At 38.7% G+C, this 13,309-nt stretch overlaps 1 protein-coding gene across 2 annotated transcripts; it reads left to right on the forward strand.

Moving 5' to 3' along the window:
- The first annotated feature begins 1,762 nt into the window (after nucleotides 1-1,762).
- znf513a (zinc finger protein 513a) lies at nucleotides 1,763-10,874 on the forward strand. Of its 2 annotated transcripts, none has more exons than XM_054618760.1 (5): nucleotides 1,763-1,972; nucleotides 3,105-3,241; nucleotides 5,213-5,347; nucleotides 8,557-9,327; nucleotides 9,489-10,874. In XM_054618760.1, the coding sequence occupies exons 2-5, from the start codon at nucleotides 3,202-3,204 to the stop codon at nucleotides 10,451-10,453; spliced, it is 1,911 nt and encodes a 636-aa protein (XP_054474735.1). In that variant the 5' UTR covers nucleotides 1,763-1,972; nucleotides 3,105-3,201; the 3' UTR covers nucleotides 10,454-10,874. The 2 variants fall into 2 exon arrangements, with proteins under 2 accessions (XP_054474735.1, XP_054474736.1); XM_054618761.1 differs by lacking the exon at nucleotides 1,763-1,972 and adding an exon at nucleotides 2,090-2,118.
- The last annotated feature ends 2,435 nt before the right edge of the window (nucleotides 10,875-13,309 follow it).

Consider the following 13,309-nt stretch of genomic DNA (forward strand, 5'->3'; position numbering starts at 1 on the left):
CAAATGTCACAAGACATAAGCAAAATGATGCAACTTTTGCATATTTGCCCATATTTAACATGTTAAAAAACAATGTTGCTACACTTGAGGCTCTTATGCACTTCCTACAAATTAACAATGTACTATATTGTATCTTCATCAATTTGGATCGTCTATTGGGGTAAGCTTATAGTTAGAGCGTTAAATAGTATTGTGTAAGAGGAGGGTTTTTTGTATTTTGCCATACTGTGATGAGGTTACAATGTCAAAGTAGACTGCTGTCTACTGCTTTTTGGAAGTATGTCTGCTTGGGAGTCAATTTCCTTTCTAAATAACTAAATGAATGCATTGTGTTTTGTTGTACTGATTACATTCTCTGTTTGACTAACAGACGCACAGGCCCAGAACTATAAAATAATTCAGTCAAGATGATCATAATATGTGTAATTCCGCCTATATGTACAGTACCAGTCAAACGTTTGGACACACCTTCTCATTCAACTGCTTTGAAGAATCTAAAATATAAAACATATTCTGGTTTGTTGAGCATTTGTTTGTTTACCACATAATTCCATATGTGTTCCTTCATAGTTTGGATGTCTTCAATATTAATCTACAATGTAGAAAAAAATAAGAAAGAAAAATAAAGAAAAAACATTGAATGAGAAGGTGTGTCCAAACTTTTGACTGGTTCTGTATTTGTAAAAAAAAAAACTACAACTACAATGACTTTGTTAGGGGTAGCAACCGGAAATTGTTTTCGGAAACGGAAACACCCAACTCACAGAGAGGATATGGATACAACACAATGGAATCAAGATCCCGCCAGCAACAATAACACGTCCGGTGTGCGCCCCTGGCCTTCAGGATAAAAGCAGCACATCTAAACCATTCAAAAAATAGGTTCTAAAAAAAATGTGATTTTGATATTAATAGTACTAATTAAATGCAAAGGCATGATATAGTTGAGCCACTACCAACATATCGTTTTGTTCCATCCAAAGAAGTATAACGTTGTCTGGATGAAAATAGAAATAGAGACAAAATGAAGCCACAAACAAGTTGTGCTCTCATTTATCACAGTGTCTGCAAGGTCATACAACTCATTAATGCCACTAGAAATAAAAGAAATACAGTACCAGTCAAAAGTTTGGACACACCTTCTCATTCAATGGTTTTTCTTTATTTTTTATTTTTTATACATTGTAGATTAATATTGAAGACATCCAAACTATGAAGGAACACATATGGAATTATGTGGTAAACAAACAAATGCTCAACAAACCAGAATATGTTTTATATTTTAGATTCTTCAAAGTAGTTGAATGAGAAGGTGTGTCCAAACTTTTGACCGGTTACTGTAAATCCGACGTTTACACTGTATAGTGAGGTGATTTTATGATTTTTTTCTCATTCAACTATGTGAAGTACCAGTCAAAAATTTAAATAAAGAAAAACCATTGAATGAGAAGGTGTGTGGTACATGTTTTACTTCCTTTTTTTTTATTTACACAGATTAAATGACTGAAGAACAAGAACTTAACGTCCGATAATTAATTAATTATATATATATAATATATATATATATACACACATATATTATATATACACACATATATATATATATATATATATATATATATATATATATATATATATATATATATATATATATATATATATATATATATATATATGTGCAGTTTAGTGTTTAATCTGACTTTTACTTTGTCACTAGTGCAGACGTCGCTTTTATTCTGAAGGATTCAGACCGGATGTCCTCTTGTTGTTGCCGTCGCTGGATCACACGCGTATCAGAAAATCAATTAAGTTATGAAAAATACCATTAATTGCCTTTCTTTGTCACCGCAGCTCATGAAGAAATGGCGGATCTCCAGACGTTGTGCATCTGAGGACGAACCCTTCGCACCCAATGGCGTGTTTTCCGACGACAAAGCCCAGCTCAACCCACGGGGACATTTACGTCTTCTAGGTGAGTTAGCTCGATGCTAACTAGTGAAGTTGACATTAGCTGCTCGGCTAATTTAGCTTTAGGTTAACGTGTTAATCCACGGCTAACAGGGGCTGTCAGTCACCACTACGTGCTGATGAGGACGCCTTTTGCTCAGCTACTAGTAGGTCAGTTTTCCACCCCAAAAAAACCCAATGCAAACCTTTCATGCTGCCATGTTGTGCAGGGACAACATCTGTTAGCTGCATGCTACATGGAGACATCTGTGTTTAAACTGCGAGCTGATTCGCCTGATTGCTCTCTTGTCGGACTGCAGCAGCAGAGCTAATGTGTTAGCCATTTTTTTTGCTAAAGTAGCCTGATAGCTGGCTGCTTAATGGTGGATTTTGTGTGTTTTGTATACAGTTTATTTTTATATATATATATATATATATATATATATATATATATATATATATATATATACACACAAAGTCCAGATAAAACACTTGTGTGTCCTGTGATGCTCATTTGCATCCTCCTACACTGGCTTCATTAGGACTAAATGGATTTCCTGGATAATGATAGACTAGATACACTGCAGCAAGAGCATTTATAGTCAGCAGCTTTATTTAGGTATGGGGCTAAACAGATGTGAACTTGCTAGATAATCTATGTATCTATATACCTGTGAAATTACTCAGGTTTCTGTAGTCTTTTATGTACTCTGGGTGTGCAGTATTGGTTTTGATCACACTATCACTCTTGTTCAGCTCAAGGAGTGACTTGATCAAATTCAGTCTCTATTAAGAAACTATTAACTATAAAGCACATTTTGGAGCTGAAACAATTTTTTTATATTTGTTAGTTGATCAACAGAAAATGCATGGTAACAATTCTAATTATTAATCATACATGTAATTTAAAAGAAAAAAAAAATCAAAATTCACTGGTCCAAGCTGTCAACTTTCTTTATTTTGTGATATCTGTGTGGGTTTAGGACTGTTGGTCAGATAAAACACAATTTGAGGAATGCTTTAGGAAATTGTGTTGGGTTTGAATTCTAATGGGTGGGTAACATTTCATTTTCTAAATTAAAAACTTAGACTATTCATCTACAAAAATAATAACTACTACTGATTGATTTTAAAATGATTTTGTCTTGCATCCATAGAAATACTGAAGAATATCTCCCAAACGGATGACAATGAGTTGATGGTTTTCGAAGTCTTCGAGAAGACGTTGCAAAAAAGAGAGAGGCTGTCTGGAAGATGCCAAGAAAAAAACAACAGAATCCACAGCCAGTCAAGTGTAGGTATTCAAAGATCCTTTTAACTTTGAAATGTTGGTCCCATAACTGAGCTTCATAAACTGTCTGGCATCTTTATTTTAACAACATACAGTAACTCTTGGCTTCGCATTTAAGTCTCAGATTCAATCCCTGTGAATGTTTGCCTGGTCGTTTACAACGCGTGTCCTCTTTCTCTGCTCACATCTGGATACCAGGCGTTGCTGTTTGAGTACTTGAAATGTTTCACATTCTGCATAAATTAGATTAAGTTTGGCATGTGCATACTGCAAGTTGCATCTAAAATTGATAAAGTTAGAAATGCGCAGATGTAAAAACAGATGTCATAGTCTTCTATTCTGTGTCGAAACCGATTTAGAAAGAGATGACTGATCATGTTAGTAATTACTTGAGCCGTTTCGGGGAGATATTATATACACAGTACTTTTCCTGCTGCACCATGCTAACAAAATGTGGACTAAACCAATTTCTCAAACCTCACAGTATGGCTAGATGTTAGTGTTGCCAATTAGCAGAAGGATAGTATTTGTTAAACCAACTTCTTTATCCCCCAACATTCACATTCATATAGTTGTAAAAAGAATATATAAAGCTTAAGAGAGACTGTCACTAATTCTTCATGTTGTTCCATCTGTTTTGCATAGAAAAGGACCACAATCTTTTAAATGCTCAGTTACTCATGGCTCATTATTTATTAGTATGTACTTAAAAACAGTGTTATTGTCATGCAGTTATAACACATCAGAGGGTTTCTTAAGAATTGCTTTTTTTAGAGAGACATTCACTTGACCAGCATATCCTAGTAAGGTTGTTTTTGTTTTGTACCTATTTAATAGTCACCTACTATCTAATTTGATTTGATGTGGTTCTGTGAGAAAAAGAAACGTCCCCCCTGATAGATTACTGTCATCATGTTATACACCAAAACGACCAGTAGATGGCAGCATGGTGCCGTTTCTGAAGGATTTGCTCAGCAGCCCTGATGAGCATGATGCCCTTGGATTGGCCCGGTGAACGGTGACAGCTGTGCGATATCTGTTTGGATTCCATCAAGCTTGAGAGACCAAGTTAGGATTTCAGGCATCATTAGCTGTAACTGCAGTAAAAGAGCTCCATCTGTCAACTCTAAGCGGTTAACTTTTTTGTGCATAAGATGCTGTTTGTACACTGGGGACGTAAATAAGATTGTCTGCCAGATTTTTACTATTATCCAGTATGTTAAACAAATAACCTTGTCGTGTCACTGAAAGGATATTCACAAGCACAAAGACAAACCTATTACTGATTACATGGCTGATTGCTTTTAAATACACCCCATATTTGCATACTTTACTCAATTTAATTTACTGCTCAGCTTAATTCCTTTATGTTTCAAAAATAGTTGTAGTTTATTTTATTTTATTTTATTTTTTTTATAAAAACTGTACAGCTGTGCCCCAAATTGTTTAATAACAACAAATGCATGAGGCCTGGTGTCATAGGACCTGGCGACCGGCCAAACAGCAGGTAGCCGGAGGCAAATGTCCTTGGATCATTCCTGCTTTATGAGATCCAAACAAAGCATTTTGTAAAGTCTGCAGGAAAGAACGATATTATTATTATTATTATTATTATTATTATTATTATTATTATTATTATTATTACTACTACTGTTCATTCACACTGAATACATTGCAATGGAGACCAAGCACCTAACTCCCCTGTCCTGACTTTCACCCATTCTCATCTGGTCACCCGATTAAAGTTAACTTGCCGTGGGCGAACATTAATAGTCCTGATCGGGCTTCCATGATTGTATTTGAAACTGGGCTGTGGAGTTTCTCTAAAGGGTTTCTGTCTGCTTTATGTGTCATAGTCCGTTAAGTGCTTGCCAATAACAGTGAAATATTCGTGCAAATTGATTAAAACTGCCCACTCAGTGAAATGATAATAGTCATACAATGTTGTTGATTCTCTCTTTTCTTTGACTGTAGTGGATTCAGAAGATGGTGTAGCCATTGAAGCTCCGGGAAACCTCAACTTAGACACAGACTTCCTTCTAGGACAAGACCTTGAGTTCGGTGATCCTGATCATGACCACAAGATTCTAGGCCTGGAAAAGTTCTCAGGTTTGTAAACCTTTTCTTTTTTTTAAGAAAGCGATTTAAGCATTTAAAGTTATAATCCTTAAGATTTCAGTCCTGGTTGATTTGGCAGCAACAACGGTTGCCATGGAAACAGCAAGTGCTTGAGCCGCTGCTTTGTCAGAAATATAACAGGAGAGCAACTGGTATATTTTTTTGCACCAATCACCAGCCGGACAAACTCATGATAATTCAAGACAAAAAAGTTTCACTCTACACAATATCAGTGCATTCTAAAATGGAAATTCAAAATTACATTGTGACATTTTCTAAAATGTCACATGAACTTTATTTGCTCTAAATTCAAATTAATTTTGAAAGGAATCATCCTGTTTCCATTTCACTTCATAATGATAGACCACCTCAGCATGTAACTCAAGACAATATCAGGACCTGTATAGACGTGTAGATTGAATTTCAACGTAAAAGCCTTCTAAAATTTCACATTAAGCTATGTTCCCCTTGAATTCAGGTTTTGAATTAAAAGGAAACGTCTTGGTTTCCACTGCAGAGTAATTGCAGACCACCTCAGAGAGTCACTGACAACGTAAGGAAATTCTGAGGTCGAATTTCAAAATTAAAGCCCTCTAAAATGTCATGAGCCATGTTCCCTCTAAATTCAGATTGATATTAAAATGAAATGTCCCATTTCCACAGACCAGTTATACTTTGCAAGGATAGCTGACCACCTCTGAGTGTAACTCAGACAGTATTGGGACAATATTTGTTGAATTTCTAAATTAAATCCATCTTAGATGTTGCTCGTGACATTTTGGATGGCTTTAATTTTGACATTGAATGTCCAGGTTGGCCTGACTGCAGTCATTTCACCAGGTGAACACTATTAATGTGAAGCAGCAGCAGTAGAAAATATCCAGTTTGTTTTAGCAGTAACTTAATAGAGCTCTCAAACAGTGAAGCTGAAATCAGTTGGATAAAATGACCTGCTGCATCTTTTCCTGGTAATCCAACGTGTGAAAGTAGGAATTTTACTGGGACTAGCATGACTTCAATAACAATGAAAACTGCCATATAATTACAGAATGTAAAACACTAAAGTGTTGTTGCAGAAAAAAATGTTGACCATGAATAGTATCAAAAATGAGGTTTGATTTCATTTCAATTTAAAGGATTATAGCTTTAACAGGTGGCGTGTGTTGTTGAGGTCTGCCTGTCAGCTTGTCTGTCTTTATAATGAATCTGTTTTCCACTCGTAAGGTCGATCTATCAAACACATTTTTCTCTCGGTGTCTTAATTGTTTTCAGTTGCGTGTTCCCCTTCCTGCGTGTGTTTCTATTAGCATATTTCCTAAACATCTTAACCCACATATGGTAAATGAGTATTGATTATACAATAAAGCGAATGGGGGGGTATCACACAGCCGGATCATTAAAGCACATTTCAAATCGACTCCAGTTTTGAACCACACTTTCCTGCAGAAAGGACGATCGCATCATTATGTTTTGACTTCCTGCCGTTACTATGTAAAACATTTAATGAATCGCTGTATTACTAAAGGAAGTGGAGGCTTCATTTGTGAAGTATTCGCGCCACAAACGAGGACCAGTAGGTTTTTACAGTTTGTTTGTCAGCGTAGCCCCTCTGTGCGACTGTCAGAGTGATGGAACCACCAGCTCATATTTCCCAGCATGACTCTTTGTCAGAGAGAATGATCTGAAAACTGGAAAAGTAGAGGGAAAAAAAGGAGCTGAGACACCATTCCATTATTATATAAAGGGTCATAAAAATAGGACCATTACCATCAAGGACACCATTATGCGAGGGCATTTATTTATCATCATCATCATCATCATCATCATCATCTGCTGCTGCCTCTGCTCCCCACTGCCATTACCATTTCCCCCTCATCATCATCATCTACATCTACCCTCACCATCGTCATCATCATCATCATCAACTACCCTCATCATCATCATCATCATCATCATCATCATCCACCCTCATCATCATTATCATCAGACGCAGCAGCCTCACCATTATAGTCATCATCATCATCATTAGGCTCAGTAATCATCCGCGAGGGGTTTCCACGGGGCAGATAAAAGGGCAGCGTCGACTCTCGCCCTCCTCACATTTTGCCTCGGCGTCTGTGAAGGAGGGTTGTTTTTCTCTTCTGGCTTGTTCTCTCTCTAGAAGAAGACAGTGAAGCGTTCTTTGTCTTGAAGCTTTCTCTTCCCGTCTCTCTGGGAAAAGTTTCTCTCTTTTTTTTTTCTTTTCATTGCCTGAAAACCTCAGATTGCATGAAACCGCTCAAACCTCGCAAGTAGCGCAGTGAGTATGAACTGTTTCTCTGAAATGGACTTTTCTCACTTTTTTTTTTTTTTTTTTTTTTTTTTTTTTTGCTGTGAAGAGAGATTCTGTCTGTGCTGAAGTCATGTTACTCTCTGTGGTGGAAATGGAGGGGCATTATGTGTTACAGCTTGTTGTTGCTGGTGGTTTTCTTTATACGAGTTTTAAGTCATTCAGTGAGATTTGTAAAAAGATCTGGTTTGAGTTGGATGTGTGCCTCCAGGTGTCAGTCTGACCTCAGTTCTTTTGTATGGAAGTGAGCATCTTGGTTAAACTCAGTAATATAAAATGTGTCATTTATTCTTAAATAACAGTGAAAACATAAAAAATAAGTGTTTGATTCACATACATGTTGTGAGTTTAGCATTGAATTTTTTTCACAATTTATCAGTAATCACAAACAAATGAATTATTTAAAAATGGTATATTTTGGATGTCCATATATTTGAGTTCAACATCTGCAATAGTGATGGTACTTCTGTTTGGTTTAGAGGAACAATACAAATAGTCTTATTTATAATGATAGAGATGGTTGTGTGTTTGTCTCTGATGCTGGTTGTGTAGGTGCTTTTGTGTGACTGGCTATGTTTGTTGTTTTCTGTTTGCATTATGTCTGCTGTACTCAGATCTGTATTGCAAAATGAATATTGTAGGGCTGTATACAGTATAATGCAAAATAAGCCATTCTAGATAGATTGAGGACAGTTGCAAATGTAAACCCTTGGTGTGAAACATTGCAGATTGGAATAAATAGCAGTATAGAAATGTGCTCTGAGTTTGTCAAGGTCTGCAATGACAATCAGTGTTTTGGGAAAGGTCTTTGTTCTGAAAATATGTGCAGTGTTTAAAAACGTGTTTCTTCTGTTTGTCTTCCCGCCTTCAGAAGTAGCTGCTGAGATCGGTTTCTCTGTGTATCCTCTGGGTGAGGAGGAGAGCCCTCCCTACAGCCAGCTCAGCATGGAAAGTGAAACGGACAACTCCCACAGCACAAGCGACAACGGTAGGGATGACGAGGGCAGCGCATCCCAGTCCGAGCCCTCTTTTCCTCCCTACCTGTCCTGCAGGGGCTGCGGACAGCTCCGCGATGAACCTCTGGGGCCGGGCATAGACCTGGTCGGTCCATACTGCCTAAGGTGCTGCAAAGCCTCCAGGGAAGCCAAAAGCACGGACTTCTGTTCACCTTTCGGAGGCATCAGCGGGATCCGCTCCGGTTCCCATTTGCACCTCGACGGTGAAGGGTTGGGCAACGGGATGGATGACAAAGAAATGACAGCTGAGGACAAACTGGCCAAGCTGCACCAGTGCCACCTGTGTGGCTTCTCCTCGCGTTACGCCAACCACGTGAAGCGCCACATGAAGACGCACAACGGGGAGAAGCCCTATAACTGCCCCTTGTGCACTTACGCCTCGGCCCAGCTGGTCAACCTGCAGAGACACCTGCGCATTCACACCGGGGAAAAACCTTACAAATGTGACATCTGCACGTTCGCCTGCAGTTCCCTTGGCAACCTCAAGAGGCATCAGCGCATGCACGTGCCGTCTGCAGGGCCGGGACAGGACATCCCGCAGCGACCTGCCGGTGGCCAAATCAGCCTGAAGAGGCATGTGACTGGGCAAAGACCCAATGAGGAAGTGTCTTGTTCTTCAGCCAAGGGTATGTATCACGTCCTTCATTAATTATTTCATCATCTCCATAACTACTTTGTTGTCTTTTTTTTAATGTTGTGACTCATGATACAGGATCTTGTAACATGATGCATCCTTTGAAAGCCTCAATCTGTCTCTTAGTTTCTAATAACTCATCTTTTTGTGAAGTTTCAGAAGTTACAAGGCCCACTTCAAATGTGAGTTTGGGAGCCCAGAACAATGACTACCTATCAGCCTTTGATGGCTTAAAGGGGGCATCACCACCTCCCGTACCAGCCTCTAACCCAGCTCCCGTCCACCAGCCTCCCCCCCCGCTGAACACCACAGACAGCGGGGGCAGCAGCAGCAGGGCGCCCAGAGGGGGCGTAGCGGACGGCGCCGCCCTCGCTCCTTCACTTTTCCCCTACACCTGCCGGCTGTGCGGCATCGTCCTGGAAGACGAGGACGGCTCCTCGGCCCAGATCTGTGCCAAGTGTACCCTCGAGATGCTGACTAAAGACTCCTCGTCGTCTCCCAACAGCCCCGGCGAGCGCAGCGACAAGGTGTACACCTGCGCCGCCTGCCCTTTCCTCACACACTACCCGAACCATTTGGCGCGCCACATGAAAACTCACAGCGGCGAGAAACCGTACAAGTGCCCACAGTGCGACTACGCCTCAGCGCACTTCGACAACCTCAAGCGCCACCACAGAGTGCACACAGGCGAGAAACCTTACAAGTGCCATTTGTGCGATTACGCCTGCGGGAACCTCGCCAACCTGAAGCGCCACCAGCGGGTGCACTCGGGCGCGAAGCCCTTCCAGTGTGCCGTGTGCAGTTACAGCTGCAACCAGAGCATGAACCTGAAGCGCCACATGCTGCGGCACACCGGAGAGAAGCCGTACAAATGTCAGGAGTGCGGCTACACGACCGGCCACTGGGACAATTACAAGAGACACCAGAAGAAACACGGCCTGGCCACGGACGGGTGGGTCAAAGTCCCAATGACCGGCAACGACGAAGAAGAGGACGCGAGGAAAAGGATGGGAGGGGGCAATCCAGCTCACAGAAAAGAAACAGGCGTTGATATGCAGTATATGTCTAGGGAGGGAGGTCAGACACTACACTCGTGCTACAAACTTGAGATTGTATAAAATTTTACTCAGCAAAACTAAGCTACCAGCATTTTTCTTTTTTTCACAGAGCCTTTATATTGTTTTAGTGTGTGTCGGTCTGTTAGTGTTGTCGGATGTCTTCAGAGGCTGCTAATTGTTTATTTGTAGATCTCGCACAATTAGTTCTGAATATTATGATCCGCTTTTTTTTTTTGGGACTAAATAAAGTGGATGAGTGGAATTGTTTTCTACTCTGCGTTTGTGTCAGGACAAATATACGTTGTCTACTGTGGAAGCCCTTTGACTGTCTTATTCTGTACGTTAGGCTAATTATAACAATCCCCTCTCATATGACAACACATATCTGGTTATTACATTATCAAATACTCTTCATTATAACACATTTTTGCCTGAACTGTTGAGCTGCACTGTGTAGTTTATGTTTTTTTTGTTTTTTTAATAAGGGGTATTTCCTTTTTTTTTTTTTTTTTTTTTTTTTTTTTTTTTTTAAATCGAAGATGTAAGTCTCAAAATTTTATCTCAAATCTTTAAGTTTTCTACCAAAAATCGAATGAAAGAACTTGAATGTTATTAATAGATGATCACATTTTACATAACTTAACTTACTAGCTTCATGAGGTTCTTTTAACTCGGCTACACAGTGCAGCTTTAAGTAAAGACGGGTCCTTATTGTGCTCTGGTAATGGCATGCCTTCCGATTGATTTACTAATGTATGTACTTCTAGCAAAGTGCTATTTAATTAATACTGGAATTGTTTTACCCTTACTGAACTATATTGATTCATTAGGTTGCGTTAACCTAACTAAGTAACTGCATTTGTCATTTTTTGCCAAACCCCTCAGGATTATATCTGTGTGATTTGGAAAACTATAAAGACTATTTTACCACTAAAATTGCATGCACAAGCATTTTGACAGGCCCTCTACAGGTTGTATGGTTAAAGTAAAAGCACAATCAGACTAACTTGTGCAGGGGGGGGGGAGCATTGGGTGATTCCAGAGTAACAAATCGTAATCGAGCATGTCGTTCAAAGGATTTCTTTCCTCTCAAACTTGTACTTTCTACAAATAATTCATTTAAAAAAAATAAAAAATCATGGGTCATTTCGGTCACGTTCCTTTTGATTAATGTTTACTGTTAACTGTGAAAATAGCCCATTCTCGTGTTTTTTACTTGAAAAATATCACACTATTAGTCAGCATGTGAGTGTGTAATAGTTGTTTTATTTTTCTAATGTGGCTGTAATACACTGCTAGGAGTGCATTCTTTAATATATAGAAATGTATTTTTCTTTATCATTTTGAATGTGTGATGTGTCATTTAGTTCCAATGGGAAACATAATAGGGACTGTGATTTAAGTTAACGCTCTTTTTGAATTACTATTATATGCAAGGGAGATATTTTTCAGGTTGCCAACATGCCATGACACAATGGAGAATTGATTAGTGCTGACGTCCCCCAAGTGTCCGTTTTTGTCTTTATGCAGTGTCTCATAAATGCCTTAAGTGAGGATTTTGAAATAAACACATTGAATTCATTTCATTGAATGTCAGACAACAGGCTGGATCTGATTTATTTCTTCTTTCAGCACTCTTTCTATGGATGACAGTGTGTTGATTGGTTAGTCAGTCCGTCACTTTGGTCGTTCACGTTGACATTTGTGGTTCTGAGTGAAATATTTGGGCTGGGTTGCCATCATTTTTATTACAGACATTCAGGATCATGATTACCAAATATCTGCAAAACTGGCATCGCTCATCCCAGCTATACTTTGACTTTAGTGATATTTAAATTAGTAAATGTTGGCATGCTAACGTGCTACACTAAGATGGTCAACATGAGCATCGTTGTGTTTTCTAAGCATGTTGGCATGCAGACGTTTAGTTTAGCTTTTCAGTTTCTAAATTACCTCAAATATAACTTTCTCTCCTGGAATTTCTTGTTTTTTTATTGACAGATGGATCTAAATATATTGATTTGTTTGTGCCAAGAAAATATCTGCCAATTTATTGGCCTGGCTCTTATTATTTATTGACAGACGTGTTTGCCGATATTGATTTAGCTGTTCCAAGAAAATATTAGCCTGCTGTAAAGACACATTAATGAGATTCAATGTAATATTACAAACGAATGAAGGTATGTAGAGTCAGACCGATAAATCGGCTGATATTTTCTTTGCAGAGATTAATTGAAAGCGGCAAAGCAGTCTGTCAATAAGAAACAGGAAATTATAATTAAAGTAAGTTAGAAACTGTGAAGCAGTTCTATAGTTTGTCCTTCAGACAGCACAGACGAGTCTTAATTGTCAACTATAAATTGTCCTGCACACGATATTTCTCGTTTGTGTATGGTGTTTTTAAGACAAATCAGAATATTTGCTTTTGTTTTGTCATTTGGGCTTTAACTAGATAATAACTAAAGAACTTAAAACAATCAGCTTCACTTTTAGTTAGTAAAGTAAAGTTCAAAGGCTACTGTGGTGCTAAGAATTGGTCGAGAGAGGAACTGAAAATAATATGGGTTGCCTTTAAATCCATCATGAACCCAACAAAGTAAAGCAATAAGAGTAGACTTAAAAAAAACTTAAGAAATCCAACCCCTATCTCAAATAAGAGCACAAAAAAGTAACTTGATTGTAAAAAAATGTATCAAAAACTGTCTTCCTAAATGCGACAAATCAATGGGTAAATGTCCTCCCTTCAAAATGCAAAATATAAACCAGGAAAAGGCATTATCGCTTAAACAGCAAAGACTAAAATGGTATCAAACTCACCGGATGTTGGGTTGAGAGAAAAACAGGATCAGGTCTTGGCTTTGTTTACCTGCTGTCTCCAGTCGGTCGACGTACCACCATAAAAAATAAATATTAAAA

Source organism: Anoplopoma fimbria, chromosome 18 (assembly GCF_027596085.1).
Source record: "Anoplopoma fimbria isolate UVic2021 breed Golden Eagle Sablefish chromosome 18, Afim_UVic_2022, whole genome shotgun sequence".
Lineage (NCBI taxonomy): Eukaryota > Metazoa > Chordata > Actinopteri > Perciformes > Anoplopomatidae > Anoplopoma > Anoplopoma fimbria.